This window comes from Apaloderma vittatum, unplaced genomic scaffold (genome assembly GCF_000703405.1).
Source record: "Apaloderma vittatum isolate BGI_N311 unplaced genomic scaffold, ASM70340v1 scaffold19846, whole genome shotgun sequence".
In the NCBI taxonomy this organism is placed as follows: Eukaryota; Metazoa; Chordata; class Aves; order Trogoniformes; family Trogonidae; genus Apaloderma; species Apaloderma vittatum.
Genome location: NW_009720274.1, coordinates 1 through 17,787, shown reverse-complemented (window position 1 = coordinate 17,787; position 17,787 = coordinate 1). Strand labels below are relative to the sequence as shown.

Here is a 17,787-nt window from a genome sequence, read left to right as displayed (position 1 = left end):
TTTTCCCCTGTCTTCTAAACCAAGACAAACTCAAAGATGTAAAATTGTATTTTCGGCATTCAAGAAATGCCAACAGTGCTCACTTCTTTTTTTTTTTAAGTAGAATTCAAACACTGCTGTGTTTTAGGAGTCCTGAAGATCAAATGGATGCTGGAGCAAGGAACAAGGATATTGTGTTTCTGTTTTTACCTGTACCAGCGATCTCCATGGCAGCTGAAGATCCTTTGAAGGCGGACTCATCCACATTCTTACTGGCGTTACTCTGGCCTTGCTCAGTGTACTGGGAAGGACTGTTGGGCCACTGAAAGTTGCTAACAAGCCTTGCTCTCTCCTCCCGTGCAGTAGGATCATCCCAGACAATCTGCTCGCTCTGGGACGGTTCTGTGTTTACTTCTGCGAGTGCCTGACGGGACTGCCTAAGGAAAAAAGCACAGATACTTCAAATATTCATTTCTGTAACGAGAGACTGCCATGCTAGCAGGCATGCTAATGGACACAGCAACTGTAGCATCCAAGTGACCTTGTTATTAGAAAGCACAGCTGGGAAAGGGGAAAATTTGAGCATAAAAGCAAATCAACTGTCAAGTCTGGCTTTGGGCACCAAAGTGTCAGCAAGGATGAAAAAAAGGGCAATCAAAATATCAGTAGCAGATGATAAACTATTCCAAAATCAGTGTTCTCTGATCTTTACTGATCCTAGAAGTTTGCAAATAAACACTGGGCTGAAGCCAGCGGGGAGGACAGGATGGGTTAGGTGACCCAAAGGGACCAATCACAGTGTTCCTTCCCATGTGCTTGGTATAAAAGGGCCCCTATTAGCGCTGCTGTGCTGGAAGGATCAGTATGTGCTGTTTCTCACCTCTCCCTGTGCTGCCTCCTGTTTTCACACTGCAGAGGAGCACTGTTCGTCGGGACAAGTAACCTTCCCCAGCCTCCCCAGGTACAAGGTTTCCCCTTAGTATTTTGGGGGTTTTTTTGAAGGGGAGACCGTCTTTGGGACTCTGAGCTCGGACACTCCTGTCTGCTGCCGAGTCCAGCCTGGGACTTGTCTGATCGGGACCCAGTTGCCATCTGGAAGGTGCGGGTTCTGTATTAACATACTTGTTTGATTCTTTAAATATATTTATATGCTTGTACATGTTTGTGTACAGTGCAACATCTTCATCATTATTGTTAGTGTTATTTCCTGAAATGTGAAATGTTATGCTACTTCTTCAGAGGCTGCAGTTTATGGCTGATTATAACACTGTGTCCTAACCTGTCCTGCATGTTATCGTATTCTCTGGGCCTTCCTAGTGTGGGTTTGTGGTTTCTTGGTCAGGAATGCTGGACAAAAGGCATTCGTTTTCTGTCATGTTTAACATCGCTGGTCTAATCTGGTTTAAGCTGGATGGTGGCTTTACCTGGGCACCTCAGGCACCATTTGCTAAGTCTTATTGCTAATTATACTCTGAAGATTACACTTCTTCTCACCGAACTGACTCCATTGGAGTCTGGGGGTTATGGAAATTGTTTTCCCTGTTTCAGTTTGCTAACTTTATTACTGATTATCAGTAATATGTTGCAGGGATGGTTCATTATCAGTACGTGCAGGTGTAGGCGTAACACAACAAGCAATGCCACCACTCCGAGTCCCACCCCACCAGTACTGGTGCTCCTCCAGACAGGCACGGGGCACTGCCGTACCAAGCCCTGCAGCAAGGCTTCCATGCCTTTCTCACTGTGGGTCAGCATTGTTAGAGTTCAAAACCTATTCTCTGTTTAGAGAGAAAAGAAAATAGGAGGAACATTCACAGAGGTGTTTTGCAGGAATACCTATTACTTGTATATCACGTATGTACTGAAATACTGCAGGGCTGCTTTCTTCAAAATCTCTAAGAAGACTAACCTGAAGAGAAAGAAATCAGCTGGCAGAATTCAGCCTGAAACTAAAAGGCCATCATACTATTCTGCTTTTTGAAAAATTAAAGATAGCTGCTCCACTGTGAATTAAGATAACATTCTGACTTTATCTGCTGTGTCCAGTATGCCCAGGAAGGGCAAAATAACGTACTTTGAAACACAAAAATCAATACCTTAGGGCTTCCAAGGCCCTGCTGCGGCCATTTCGCACAGAGCGTGTGCTATCGGGAGTGGTGGGAGAACCATCAAAACTGCTCCTAGAAAGGGATCCTCTTTGCCCTTGTGGTTTCACCAGTGACGTGGCAGACATGATCTCCTGCAGCTGCCTTTGGAAGTTTTCTCTCATTTCTAATGCTTGAGTTAGAACTTAAAAGAAGGAATAAAACTTGTAATATCAAGACTGTTATACTGTAACATGTGAAAAGCAAATGAAATTCCAGTCAATTTCCTATCACCAACCCTATATTGGGACAAAGACAATAGGTTATGGAGAGAAAAAGATATCTGGGGAAAAAAGAATCTAGAAAAAGTATGTATGCCCCAAGTGACCTATTCCTAGATACAAGGAGAAATTGCGATTTGTCTCGCTTCTGAATTTGCTCGTGTTCTAACTTATATCCACAATTCTACTGTAACACACTTATATAAATAATACAAAAGGTATACTCTAACGGGCTGTAAGAGTCTTTAAAATTGACAGCAAACCCCTTTCCTCTCATCCAACAACAATAAGGGACAGCTGTACTTGACCTATATATAAATACGGTACCTGTAGCTTCCAGATCTTAACACTCGGCACTTGAAACTCTGAAAGTCTTATATAGCTAGTTTGATGCTCCATGAATATTTTGTAAACAGCAATTTACATTTACCTCCCTTGGATTCACTTGTTACAATTTGTTCTCCCCCTGTAACAACAGTTTCCTTTATTTGGTCAGTAGTTAGATCATCTTCAGCATAATCCTCATCCACTGGAATAATCTAAAACCAATGAAGATGAGAAGAATTGTCAAGCACTGATATTTTTTGCTTTTTACCCATGTTCAACACTCGTACAAGTTCTGAAGGTTACTATTCTTGCCTTAGAGTACATCTAACCTTTCTGTTACTGCACTGACAGCACAACAGTGAGCAGCAGTGTCAGTGACATCACCTGCTCCACAGCCTAAATATCTACTGAAGCAAATTTGCACCTTCTGTCTTGTTACCTACAAGAGAAGGCAAAGACTGGACCTAGATAATTTCCAATTGAGAAAGCACTTCTCATCCTGAAATCCTTGTGTTTCCATCCATTGCCCTAGAAAAGGAATATTATAAATGCCGAAAAACCTTAAGGCCCATCTGCAGTAGCTACTATTAATTATGACCTAAACTTGATTCAGGGCATGACTGAATAAGCATCAGTGGTTTTTATTTCTAAGTTAAGTAAATCCAAATTGCTTCATGGAATATGAATTCATATCACACATCATACCTCATTTTCCTCCGCTGGTTTTCCAGTTGAGTGAAGTTTACTGGAGGAGGAGAGCCTGACATCTTGCGTTGCACTGATGTCCAGGCTCATTTTGGGATTGTAAGTGTGAGGATAGAGAGATTCAGGAAGCCGTTTGTATTCTTGGGCGCTCTGTAATAACATCAGTTAAGGTAAGAATGATGAGAAACTGATTAGGATAAAAGAAATTTCCTGTCTAAACAAAAGAAAAGTTCAAGGAAAACACCACTGAAAGTAGTACTTTACATGAGAAAAATGTGGCTCTTGTTCTGGGAAACAGGTAGCAGAAGTGTTCAATGGAAGAGAATTTTTCTCCTTATGGAGAGCAAAGTAAAAGCACATCAGTGAAAACCAATTGCTCGATTTATAATCTCAAAGCAGGATGCAAAACATCAGTTTCTATACGTGTTCAGTTTAAATACAAACAGAAAATTTACTGTTTTGCCATAGAACTGGCTTTAAACCTCTCCTTCCCTTCACTTTTAATGAGGGAACAAAGCAAGCTCCATACCTCTAAAAGCCAGTGTTCTGAAACGATGTGTATGCCCCGTTCTTTAACGGATTTGTACTCCTTATTGTTGTCATTTTGTCCTCCCTTGTAGATGAAGTGTGTTACTGTTTCATCAAAGCACCATCTAGAACAGAAATTGAAATGCAACTTGCAGATGCCATTTCTGTCAAAGTCCCAGAAATCCAGCTCAGAAATTGTCCTATCCCTTACGTTAAAATAATAGTCTCTGCCTAACTAGCAACGAACCCACTTTCTTCATCAAAAAAGGCGTGAAGTTTCAGGACAGAACAACTTCAGGGTCTTTTGAGCATTCCCAAAGTAAACAAAACTAAATCTGATAAGCAAAACCTCTCCTTTTCCATATGTTTCAGTTTTTTCGTTTTGTTTTTATTTAAGTAAGTGAGGTTTCAAATCAAGTTTCTGCAAAGGTGTGACCGGGGAGAAGCAAAGTTTTTCTTTTGTTGCTGTATTGAGCTTCAAGTGAAATACTGATCCTGGAAGCTCAAAATAAACAAAATGTGGGATTTTAACATTTAAACCAATAAAAAGTAGTACTTGCTATCTAATGCTGTATCTTCAGCATTTCTAAACTACTACCAGACATAAGGGCAACTTCCTCATAAACACGGTGAATGGTAACACTTATTACAGAAGTCAGCAACAAAACATATAAATCAGACCTAGAAGGAGCAGAATTCTGTCCTAAATAACAAATGTTAGCGACAATGTATTTTTCCTAAGCTTTTCTAAGCACGCTTAACCAGGTTTATAACCTGTAACATAATTCATTTTGAGCCAGGGAGAAACACAAATTCAGATCAGATTCCACATCTGAAATATAAAGCAAATTTTAAGCTACTCAAAAGCGAAGCATGTTTCATGGTTTTCTTCAAATGAGAGAAAAAAGAAATCTGATATTCAGGAAGTCTCCTATGTATTAGAAGTCACATCAGTGCAGAAGCTTAGAAGTGGTTTGTATCCATCAATACCTGTAATCTGCCCCAAGAGAAGCTGCTACTGCGTTCAGCTCGCTTTGCTTTGTACTGAGTTTTTTACTAACGTAGATAACGAGGTTGGCTAAAGGCTTGCGCTCTTCTTCCTGCTCCTGCAGCTGGGGTAAAAACAAGCAAGTCATATCTAGAAGGTTTCTGTATTGGTAACAAAAGTACTTAAATGTTTAGTGTGGCATGTAGCAAAACATACAATAACAAAACTAAGATAGGTGTGTTTTCTCTGTTTTTGCTACTCCCAAACTCCATGGTGAAACCCAAGCACTATTACCATTCCACATGCTAGGAACCCAAAGATAAAAGATTCATTCTCAGTTGGTATCCCCAGAACGTATCTTGCTCTTTCCCTCGCAGACTGAGCACGCTGAAATTGGGAAATTATCAAACTTGATGCAAGAGAAGTATTTCACTGTATTGGAGTGGGGGGGGAAAAAAAGCAGCTACAAAATGAGAAGTGACAGCCTTCCTTTGCTGAGGGCTGTTAGCTGATTTGCTCCTCTTCTACAGTAAGCAGTGTACTACCATGGCAAGCAATACATATAAATGCTCCCTTTTCTCCTGCGTTGTTTTCTTTTACTAGGTAGGTCAGACTGAAGAGGCAAGGTGATTACAGGAAAGGATAAAGCAATGTATCTTTGTAAGGGGGCAGGCAACTGATCGCATATGGTGCCTCCCAGTAGGCAGAAGAGCAGCATCTTACAGAGGAAAACAGAAAAAAATACACCTGCGTTTAAAAAGGACTGACTTTAGTCCAAGACTCAAAGTATTTAATCCTGCTTATATGGAGTTTGGGACCTTCTTCAGTCTGGAAATTTCATCACACATTCCTCAAGTTACTGAGTGACTGCTTAATATTCAAGACAGTGGTACAGACAGCAGAAAAGCTCTTTAAGTTCTCTGTCTTCTAGGAGGAAACCCTTCTCCCTTACTTTTAACTGTCACTGAAGAAAGCACAATCATACAGCTTTCTACTCAAATATGTTGCAAAGCCCAACTCAAACTCCTTTGTAATTCATATCGTGGAAGACATGGAGTTTTCTTATTGAAGCCTACGCTTCAGAAACTCAACCCAAAATCTCCTACCGCTTCTGGCTGCACCACAGCCAGCTGTGGGTTGGCGGCGTGCCTCGTGCTGTTTGCCAGGGCCAGTTTCAAGTTTCTGCCGATGACTTCAGAGAGAGGTGTGCTCAGCTTCCTGGTTTTCTGATCGGGACCTCTTGGAGTTTCCAAAGCTGCCAGAGCGTCCTACCGAAAAATAAGCAACTGACTGAGTTCCGTGAACACATTACAAAATTTGCACTCAAGTGCAAGTTTCATAAATACAGCCTAGAGTAAGATTTCGTACTCCTGAACTAGGACGGCATACTACAGGAGCAGGGAACGAGTGCAACCGCAGTACCGTTGCACAAAAGCAGTGCAAGACAATTCCAATCTTAGCGTCTGCGTAAACAATTTGGGAAGATTATTCATTTCTCTTTTCACCGCCATCAATGAAAACCACCCTCAATGGAAAGGCCAGTGGCCAAACCCAGGTATTACTAACCTCAGCCAATTACTTTAATTTACTAATACCTCCCACCACAAGAGTTGCATGTGAGGATGTGATTTTATCTGCTCCTTTCAAACATGAGGGGTTTCTTTGTTCTATGTCAAGACCAGTAGCTTTTCTAGCATTTTGAGGTCTTCTGAATGAGACGCTGAATCCAAAACCCCAACGCATTTTTCAACTTGCAATAACAGTTTTGTAGTTGCCATAAAGCTATTATGTTAAAGCAGCATTTTGTCACAAAACAAGCAAATGCTTGTTTCCAGGTATGTGGAGCAACTATAAGACTTCTTGTTACGTTTCTCAGGATTTAGATGTAAAGAACAGATTGTGTACTGTGTGAGGTGTAGGACACACGAATGTGTGATGCAGAAGGCACAAAGGAGCTTTAAGGATGTTATAGTATCTGCTGGTCAATAAAGGTAGTGTACAGGTCATTAACTAGAAATAACTATAAATAACAGAGCTAGTTTTCCTGTCAGGAAGTCTGTATCTTAACGGTATAAAAAGGGGTAGCTACAGGTTTCTGTGCTGGTTATAAGTTAATGTTCGTCTTTAACTGGCTCTGCAGACTAAAAAAATTTTGCAAAGATCATCACCTTTACATCAAAAGAAGGCTTGAATAACTTGTCTTTGGAAAGAAATTTTGATGGTGTATCAAGATGTAAGGATGGTTCTTTCTGTGGCGGTCCCCCCTGTGCAAGAGGGGTTGTCTTCCCAATGTGATGAGAGATTACAGTTCGGAAAGCTTTACTCTGGAACCTGTTGATATCAAGAGGGGTCACAGCTGTTTGTTTTCCAACTTCAAGGAGGTACGTCGGTTGTTCTGGATTGGGAGATTTACCAGCTGCTGGTGTCTTGCTAAGCTGAGTAATGGAACTCTCATCTTCAAAAGAAACAATGGAAACATAAGCAAGCAATCTCATTTTTCACTTGAACACAGGTCTTGCATATGCTTTTATTTAAGCAACGGAAAGTTCACCTGCCCTTTCTTTCCCTAAAAAAAATCATTCATATCCCCCCTAATAAATGTTCTAAACTGATATTCAGATTTAAAAAGCCAGTATCTTAAGCATCTCTTCCATTTAACTACTTAGTTTGAATTACACTGGTGCTGAGCTTGACCTAAGTGTCTGAAGAAGGAGCAACCTGTTTGCAGTTCTACACGTGCATGTATAGCTCACCTAGGTTGTACAATGTCTATCACAATACCAGTCCAAGAAAAAGACGTAATATGCAACAAATCCTTCCTTTCTGATGTTAAAAGTAACTCCTTACTTCCCATATAATGTAAAATTTCTTTTGTATTCATGATTCACCCCTCCTTAGGTCACTGTACATGCTTCCAGTCCCTTATGCCTTTAGATTAACAGGATCAAGATTTTAGCCAGGAATAAGCCCTTAAAGGTTACCCAGCATTTCTAGAGAGGCATGAGTCATCTCTATAGCTAAAAGATTAGTACAATAATTGCTTTTATATTTTACTGCTTGTTTCCCCACTCCTTTTTCTCCTTAAAAATGTAATCTACAGATAAGATGTGCCTATGCCAACAACGTACCTTTTGTCCTCTGACTTAGTGACCCCTGTAATTAATTCACAAAGGTGCTGGTAAAAAAGGCCTGCTAACATTCAGCATTAAATCACTGTAGCCTGCATCTTAATATGGAACTCTGTTCAGTCCCCATGTGATCTAGTTGAGAGGCGTCCCTGCCCATGACAGGGAGGTTGGATTACATGATCTCTAAGGACCCTTCCAGCCTAGGCCATTCTATGATTCTATGGAAGAAATATTGCCAAATAAAAGGTATGAAATAACTGGAAAGGGAGCAGAAGCATCAGAAGGTGAAGTAGGCATGAAGGACTGAACAGAGTGGCGTCACATCATTGCAGACCAACGAGTGTGAAGATATGAGTGGGATCTATCATTGATTCCCACACAACCTACAGAGCAGCATCTGGGTCAGAAAGGACAAAGCTGAGACACTGAGCTCAATTTCCACCTGACTGATAACCACAAGACTCCACTAGCTCCAAGAGACTTGCAGAAAGTGCAAAACATCATTTCTATAATTGGCTACAGCAGGAAAAAAAACATGGAAGAAATACTTGGAAAAACATCCTTTATCACTAGTACTTCAAAGATGATAGGAAAAAAGAAATCCTTATACCTGCCTTCTATACCATGAACCAACAGTCCAGATACAACCTTGCTAATAACCAACCTTCAGTCTCTGCATTTTCAACCAAGAACTTGCTTTCATCTGCTCTCTTTCCTGTCCTTGCAGACTGCAAAAGCCAAGGGACAGTGACTGCTGGCAAATTCCACTTCTTTGCAGCTTCATACTTGGAACCATCCGGTTCTCTTGCCACGAGATGGGTGCTGGCAAACATTCCCTTTTTGGCATTGGCTTTCCGCACAAAGAATTCTTGGACTCTAAAATTAAATTAACAAAACATTTGTTTAGTCATAAACAAAATTAATCTAGGGCATGTTTACACTACCACAAAATACATTCGATCGACAGAAAAAGAACCAGTGAAATTATCTAAGGCCATCCACTTTCATTGGGCTTCCAGGATACTGAGAACGTAACATTTCTCATACTCCAACGGTCCTCATGTATCCCATTTCCAAATCATACACTGGGCCTAACATCCCTCTGCAAAATTAATGGGACAGGCTAGATTCCTTTCTGGAGCCAACAAGCATTGTTTCCAAATGAATAATACTTATTTTTTTATATTAGAGTTTTTCTCTTGCCATCAAGGACCCAATCTTTCAAAAAGACTGAGAACTCACTGGCAAAGAATTTAGTCCAAACAGTCTACAAATCCAATCAAATGATACTCCAAGCTGTACAATTTTGCCACTTCATGACTAAACACATTTTTCTTAATGTTTTTCAAAGATCTTGATGAATTGGGAGCAAGTAATTCACCATCCCAGCCTCTAAGGAATGGTGCACTATCACCAGTTGTGAGGTTGAACCAGATAGTACTGAGGAAGAGGAACAACAGCCTGTCTCTGGACAGCTGAAGGGCAACTCAGAAGACCCGATCGCTGAAAACCAGACATTTTTTGCACTGTTCTAGAACAGAAGAAAAAAAGTACTGAGACTCAGTCACTGGGAAATATGAGACTGTGCTCTTGTAGAAATTAGGCTGTGTGAATACTGACTGCAGTTCTCTAAAGAACAGAAAAACAAATGATATAATAACACCTCACTGCTTCAGAAAAACAAATGATATAATAACACCTCACTGCTTCAGCACTAGGTTTTGTAAATTAATAGAATCCAAAAGAGCTTGAACTCTAATATTTGTTACTCCTATAAGAGAAGAAATTAAATGCATAATGGATTTCATCACACTGGCTAAGAACAAGAAGAAACGGTGACAGGAGACGTACCTGGCTCCCAGCAGTCCTGCCAGATAAACCAGGGAGTTTCTCTCTGCGCCAGTGAATTGGCTAAAAGAAAGAACGCAGTTTTCCAGGGGTGTAACTCCTTCCATTACTGGGACTGGTGTGAAAAGTGGGTTGGACTGAGGATCTAAAAGGAGCTGCTGTTCCACACAGGTTTTCTTAAAGAAGGTGAAAGAGATAAAAAGGCAAATCAAACCCAACAGCCACAAAGACAACAGTATTTTAGCAACTGTACAAGAGCACTTACGGACTTGGCAATAATCGATCCTGCTTCCACAATTACATCTGATAAAAATTATTTCCTACTGAATCAGACAAATTCTTTTCTAGATTGTTTTACTTTTGTCAGGTTTGACAAACTAAGGCATTACTCTAAACTTCCCAGTTACTACTCTTCCAACCCTGAAGGCTACCTTAAATTAGAGGTGTGATCTGAGGGTCTGTGTCGTTCTATTTCACAGAAAGTTACCTATTACTGAAAAATACTTAACAGTGGATAGTCTATATCATGTGCCCACTCTTGGCAAACAAGGGTTAGTATTTTCTGCCTTTTAAGCTATAATGCTGATGTGTTCTTTTGCCACAAGTTACAAAACTAAAAAGCACAAATCAAGAAAATAAGTACAAAGACATCAAAGGTAATCATTATTTCTAATGTAGATTTACTTGTGGAACTGAAAGCGTAACCCCCTTACCAGCCACGTATCTGTGACAACGTCGCCAACAGTCACCTTCACCGTGCAGCCCAGCAGAGGCACCACAGCATAGTCTGCGATGGTTCTGCTTTGCGGCGGCAGGATTTTCCCAGCGTTCTCCTTTATGAGGTCTGCGATGCAGCAGTCGTCCTCCTCTTCAAAGCCCAAAAGAAGAAATCTCTTTCTGGTAAATATGCCTCCTCCAGCCAGTGCAGAAGACTCTCCCATAGAAACGTTATAGGCAGAAGAGTAACTCTCTCCTTGATCAGTCAAGTGAGTAACGTCATCAAAGGTTCCGGAAGTTAATTTTTCAACTTCATCTGAAAGAGGGAAAAAAAAAATACCCACCAAATATACTAACTGCTTGACATGGACATCAGTGACAACTCAGAATAGTTCCATGATGAAATTACACCATTCTGCTGTTTCCAGCCAGGTTTTAGTTAAAAACTGCTCTATACAGGCCTGTTTAAATTTGATTTCTAAAACACAACGTGGAAGCTAGATGCAGTCAGCTTTTAAATAAGCAAATGCTGCAAAACTCAAATACTTATTATAAGCAGGTAAACTTCCTAGGGTATGCTGAGCCTAGAACGTACCTAATGTAGAATCATTATTTATATATTGAGAGAGGAAGTAATCTTCAGCAGCTTTCTGGTGCTTTGTAACATTCACAGCTTCTTTCTTCATGAGATTGCTATTTTTGAGAAGAACTGACTTCTTTCCAGGTTGCTCCAAAATTGGGTTCTCTAACAGCTGGTAGTTTGGAGGGATATATTGCTCCACTGGATGTAGATAACCTTTACTAAATGACTCCAGCAACCATTTTGCTGTCACTACATGAGGCCTATAAAATAGAATCGTACAAACAAGTTACAGTGGGTTTCAGAATTGTGGTTCTTCTTTTTCCCCTCTGCAAATACCAGTATATACACACACCTGAAGTTTGTACCTCCAATACTAACCAAGCTCTGAGCACTTTACAAACCTCAAAATTTATTTTTTTTTAATGGTCTCTGTCTGAGAATAGAGATTTTCATACTCATTTTAAGTAAATTCTATCCACCACTTCTGGGTTGCCAAATTCTTTCCCGTCTATATATTAACAAATACATGCTAACACCTCTTTTTGCCAGTAAGAATTTTTCTATTTACTGAGGTGATTTATGGCTAACCAGAGAACTACATTATTCAAGGGCACACGAGGGTGTACTTATGAATACTAGCTGTAGGGCTTCTGGTTTAAATCAAGAACTATTGAGGATTTTCAAATCGATACATGTTTTTCTATTTACAAGTTTGTGGGAGACAGAAAACAGGGCAGAAATAGACCTTAAGCAATATGGTTATCACAACCTGTGAGCTTTCTTATCCAAAAAGTGTTTCAGCTCATCATTATTTTCCCCCCAAATGACATGGGTAACATCTTCATTAAGTTGGTTAAATCGAACACCACCACCACAATTAATGAGTCGCCTCATCTTGTCCAACTTCCTGCCACTGAAGCCACACAGATAGATCTACAAAGAGAACACACCAACAAAAAAGGCTTTGAAAAAAAATTACCACAGAATAAAAAATGAGCAAGATATTTTGGTAAATTTGATTTGACCGCTGTAGAACACAGAACCTAGTACTGCTGCTTCTGAGAAGCAGCAACAAAGTGAAGCATTTAGAATTGGATTAACTTCTTTGCAAATTAATCTAGCAAAATTTCAATATTACTAATGGAATGAATCACCAGCCAAAGCTGTACAACACAAAATCCCCCACCCAAACTCAGACACCAATTCTAGAGCCCATTCACTACAGTGTTTACATATATATGTTTAAATTTATATTTGTACTACATACTTAATACAACTATACACACACACACACATAAATGTAGACACACACCCAAGCTACAGCATGTGGACACAAAATAAATCTGGCATTTGCTCCTGACTGTGGAAACAACAATTTACTCAAGGAGCAATTGCCAGAGTTTCAACCTAGTTGCTTCCACAGGCTTAAGTACGAACATTTCAAAATATGTATTGTTAAACATACTCGACACCCGTCTAACAAATCTTCAGGGGCATGAAAAGAACTTATATCCAAGTTTTCCAGCTCATCAGGATGAGGATCCAGGCTGCTACTCATAGCAGAACTACACGTGGTTTCATTAACACCACTCAAATTGATATTGGAAATGTGGCTGACGTCCGAAAGGGTATGATCTTTAAAGGAAATTAAAAAAGCATGTGTTAGTTTTGGCTCACATCTCGTTGCTGCTCTGCTAAAAAAAACACAAAACCAACCATGTGTGATTTTGTTGTGCTAGAAGGAAATGAAAAAGGATGAAGAATAAGTAAGGTAAGTGTAACCTTGGTTAAACCAAGGGCTTTATTTACACACAGAATTGAACATGGGCTGACTGCCAAGCGTGCTTATGTGTCTTCTGTTGATTCCCAAATGGATGTCAAAGAAAAAAACAAAACAAAACAACAACAGCATTTGTTTTCTCCCCTAAAAGTACTGTAAGATTAAATTCGTAACAGACACTCATTTTAAACTACAACTGTAGGAACCATCATGCTTTTTTAGGACTTAGATACACACCACTGACTCTTAGGCAATCATACGTGCGATTCAAGTTTAAACGTAAACGCTTACATGTTTTAAGTCTACACGTGTTGGAATTTCAATGTGTATAAAGTAATCTGTTGTGTGTTACGCATAAGCACAATCAGAACCCAGACTGCCAAACCAGCACCCTACTAATTTAAAAACAGTTCTTCCTCCTTACTAAAAATGTTTCCTACCTTACTTTAGCATATTTTAAAATGTCTTACTTACTATCGAGCTTGCTGGCATGATTCGCAGGTGTTGATGTACTGGGGTTACTCAGTTTTGATCCAGCTTCTACTTTATAAATTGCCTCATCCTGACAGAAGCCTTTCTCAATGCTGTCAGAAAACCACTGCAGAGACACGCAGTGCACGTTCCATTTTTTGGCGCATTCATACTTCTGACCTTTCAAATGTAAACACAATAAAAAACGCAAGTCACTAAAAGGCTAATGCTTCACAGGGTGACAGCTGAAAGATGGCTGGATGTTAAGAAAGTCTGAAAATTCAAATAACTGATTGCGATATGGAAGTTGTGATATCCTGGACTGCTCTGATAAGCTGCTTATTTATTCCCTAAATGAAGTTAGAGCAAAAAATCTCACTGATGGCTAGCTCATGGGCAGAGTACGACAGAGCACTAAAGAAAAAAGAAAAAAAAAAAGGCTTTAAATCTTTCCAAAACAGAAAAAAGAGTTTAAGAAGTCCCAGGGTATATCCTCATAGAGATGTGAATGGCAGTTGGGGAAAACAGAAAACCCTTCCCATTCTTCTCGCAATGAAAATACAATCCTTTCATCTTCCCAAGAGGAAAGAAAGGACCTGTCATTTTATCTCAGTATGGAGTTCAGAAGGCACAAAGAATAAATGACTTAAAAATCATTAGTCCACAATACAATTTCAATCAGCATATAAATTAAGTCCTGTCCAGCTCTCCCAAAAACTTAGTTTTGAATTATTCTTCCATCCCCTCCACGATTGTTCCCTTAAATACCATCTAGGTCTCTGTTTTTCAACTCTTGATCTCTTCTCATACCTTTAGAGCAAAGCTCCATGCTACTCCTCTCATCAACAGTGATTCCCTAAACAGCAGTAGTAAGAGCAACACGGAAGCAGACACACAGACCGTTTGAACTCTTAGGTTCAAGAGTTAACTCAAGAAGTGAAAAATAGTATTTACTCTGTAAGTTCTACCTTTTGGCTCCTGAACTATGAGGTGGGTGCATTCGTTCATCTTGAGCTGCCCGGTATATTGCCCGCCATGTTCAGCAGTGAGGCGCTGGACTTCCTTCCTGTCCGAGCTGCTTAAGCCAGTCACGCAAATCGTACAGCCGAGGAACACGGGGCAAGCGTAGTCCTCCATGTTAACATCCGTGTACCTCATTATGCTAGAGGAATGAAAGAGAGAAAAATAAAAAGAAAGAAAATATCTTTTTCTGCCAAGTAAAATCAACCAGAATAAGTAATCTGTGTCACCCTAACAATTACCAGTCCCCATAACAAAAAAACAGTTTTGTTTTTTTATACCTTTGCTGAGACTTATCCCACAGTGCCTTAACCCAAGAAGGAAGTAAAATAGGTTTTTTCAGAGAAGCAGCTACTAAGTATTTCTTGCTGCCAACTTCTCCAGCTATCAGATGAGTTACTGACACATTGAGGTCTCTGTACACACATCCACCCATCATCTGCACATATTTATGAACTTCTTCCTAGGTGGGGAAAAAAATTACAAGAAATTATCAAGAAAAATGAAATTACCTACACCACACTCACATTCGGCATTAACAAAATCTTAGATTTCAGTTGTCTATGGTTTCTCCTAAAAAACAGTCCAAAAATACGAAATGGATATCTATATGGAAGCTGTAAAAACCACCAAGTATCATTTCAATTTTATTTGTACTTATGATAAGCTGAATATTATGCGTACCCTTAATAAAAATACTGCAATTATAATGTATTAGTAAAATTTTATGGATGGTTGACATTTAAGGTAGCATAAATTAGAAAGAGATATTGGAATAAATAAAAAACAAAATTTTTAAGAGAAACTATTTAAACCATGGCTGACTTTTCTTTACCAGGTACCTTTGAGTAACTGGAAATAAAGCATGTTGTCTGTCGCACTGTAGATGCAGATAAACTAGCAAGTTAATAAAAATCCCTAAAGCGTGCATTTACTCCCATACTGAGACAGCTGAAATTTTAGATGATTATATACATGCTTATGTAAAATATATGTGGGCATGCATAGATAAAACCACTGCATGCACTGTTATATACTACGTACACTTACAACGCCCCCACCTTCTCCATATAACTCTGCCTAAACTACAAGGCATTACCCGAATGTCTTTTTCCAGGCTGGTACAGGACACTGTCACATCGGCCATGGTCATGTTGTACACGGGGTACTCAGCTCTCGGGACGCAGCGCTGCGACTGCATGCAGTACAGGACAGCCTGCGGGCCAACAATCCTACAACCGAGCTGCAGTACAGTAACAGGGGAAAAATACAACCAAAGAAAGTTAGCAGAAGGTATGCTGGTATAAGGAGGGCTTTCCTTGTTCCTGAATCCTGAGGAAGGCAGCGCCCTTTGTCTTTCAGTTTTGGTTTTACTTCCAGCTGCAGATTTACAGCACAATCCTGCAGATGCCAGGGAATTCCAGTCTGTCTTTGCCACGGTACTTGGGAGGTAAAAAAGTGAGAGAGCCAGCTTAGTGATTCCAGGAAAGTCAGCACTGACCATACCACTTATTTTATCACCTGCTTCAAAACAATCCTTACACTTTGCCAGCCATCTTCTTCCCTAAACACAGGATGCAGTGAAGTTTTAAAGATTTTATTGCAAATACTTCACACTGTCATATTCAGTGCAAAAAGGAAGAACGTACAGAGTGCAGGGATGGCCAGGAGTGCCTCTAGAAAAGAATATAGCTGGCAGTTGATGGGTACCATACCTTTTTAAGATGATTGAAAACAACGCCTCTAAAAGGATCACAGATGTAAAGTGATTTGTCATTTTCTTTTATAGTGAGTGCTGTTTCTTCTTCAAGGATCTGGAGATGTTTTTCGGACTGAAATTCTTTTATAGACTGCAGGGAAATGGCACACAGCAACATTTATTTAATTAACAAATCACAGATAGCTAATCCTGTGGAAACTACAGAAGTATATCTACTTGAAAGAGCTCACAAAAAAGCTGCCAGGCAAGTCTCTATTGGCAGAAGAAAGGGCTGCCCCCTTATTCCCTCAAGTCTTCACAACACTCAAATGTTCGTCACACAAATTTTCAGGACCTGATCACAGAGTCACACAGAATCACAGAATCGCTGAAGTTGGAAGGGACCTCCAGAGATCACAGAATCATAGAGAAGTGGGGATTGGAAGGGACCTCTGAAGATCACCTAGTCCAACCCTCCCTGCCAGAGCAGTATCACCTCGAATAGATCGCACAGGAACACATCCAGGCACGTTTTGAATGTTTCCAAAGGAGATTCTACAATTGCTTTGGGCAGCCTGTTCCAGTGCTCTGTCACCCTCATGGTAAAGAAGTTTTTCCTCGTGTTTAGATCATTCTGCCACATAGTGCCTTCAGCTCCCCCTAACCTCTCAACATGGAAAACAGTCAGTGTTGTTCCTAAGTCTGGTTAGTGCTTAGATGGGTGAGCACCATTCTGGCCTTCCAAGCTACATGTCACTTCACTAAATGTCAATAAGTTTTGAAATTATAATTGTTTCCTGCTCAGAAAGTAATTTCTTCAACAATATAGTTCTTGTTCAACAAACTTTAATAAACACTGAACACTTCTATTACAGAACTAGCTTGATTTCCAGATGCATGCATATAAGCTACAGCTCAGTCAACTACTGTCCTGGTTTGAGATTCCTTGCTGTGCTGGAAGGATTAGCATGGGCTGTTCCTTGGTTCTCCCTGTGCTGCAGGTGTTCCTGCCTCCTGTTGTCACACCGCAGAGGAGCACTGTTTGTCAGGACAAGTCACCTCTGCTGGCCTCCCCAGAAAAGGTTTCCTTTTCTGTTTTTTTCTGGGGGGGACTGTCATTTAGACTCTGGGCCTGGGTTGCTCCCATCTGCTGCCAAGTCTGGCCTGGGACTTGTCTGCTTGGGACCTGGTTGCCATCTGGAAGGTGTGGGTTCTGTATTAACATATTTGTTTGTACCTTTGAATATATTTACATACTCGTTTGTATCTGTATATAGCTGTCATTGCTAGTATTATTCCCTATCTCACTCAACTGGTTCAGGTTTGGTGTTCTATTTTTCCCAGCCTGGTTCCCCTGTTACCTCTCCGGGGAGGCATCACTGAGAGCCTCTGTCAGGGTTTAGTGGCCCAGCCCTGAACCTCGATAGCCACAGAAATCCATCAGACAGAATTCCGCAAGCTCAGAGAAAGGCGATCAAACCTACTTACCTCAAGAGCTTTAAGAAAATACTCTGAGCTCCCGGAGGACTTTACGAATTTCACAAAAAACGGCTCCTTGCTACCTTTCATCCTTTTAAGAGAAGCAAAACCCGGTAAGCCTCCCCACGGCTCTGAGCGCAGCCCGGAACCGCCCCCCTCCTCACACCGGG

General features: G+C 40.4%; 1 protein-coding gene across 1 annotated transcript; it reads right to left on the bottom strand.

Moving 5' to 3' along the window:
• Positions 1-189: 189 nt before the first annotated feature.
• Positions 190-17,707, bottom strand: TOPBP1 (topoisomerase (DNA) II binding protein 1; the record flags this gene model as incomplete). The annotated part of the gene is made up of 20 exons (XM_009870966.1): positions 17,627-17,707; positions 16,155-16,289; positions 15,539-15,682; positions 14,721-14,902; positions 14,388-14,581; positions 13,423-13,599; positions 12,634-12,803; positions 11,938-12,101; positions 11,181-11,428; positions 10,582-10,901; positions 9,872-10,044; positions 8,685-8,896; positions 7,061-7,347; positions 5,999-6,160; positions 4,895-5,004; positions 3,906-4,029; positions 3,377-3,526; positions 2,775-2,883; positions 2,076-2,268; positions 190-416 (listed from the first exon to the last, which is right to left on the bottom strand). Coding segments are annotated over exons 1-20 (3,562 nt in total), but the record flags the coding sequence as incomplete, so codon positions are not given.
• Positions 17,708-17,787: the final 80 nt, after the last annotated feature.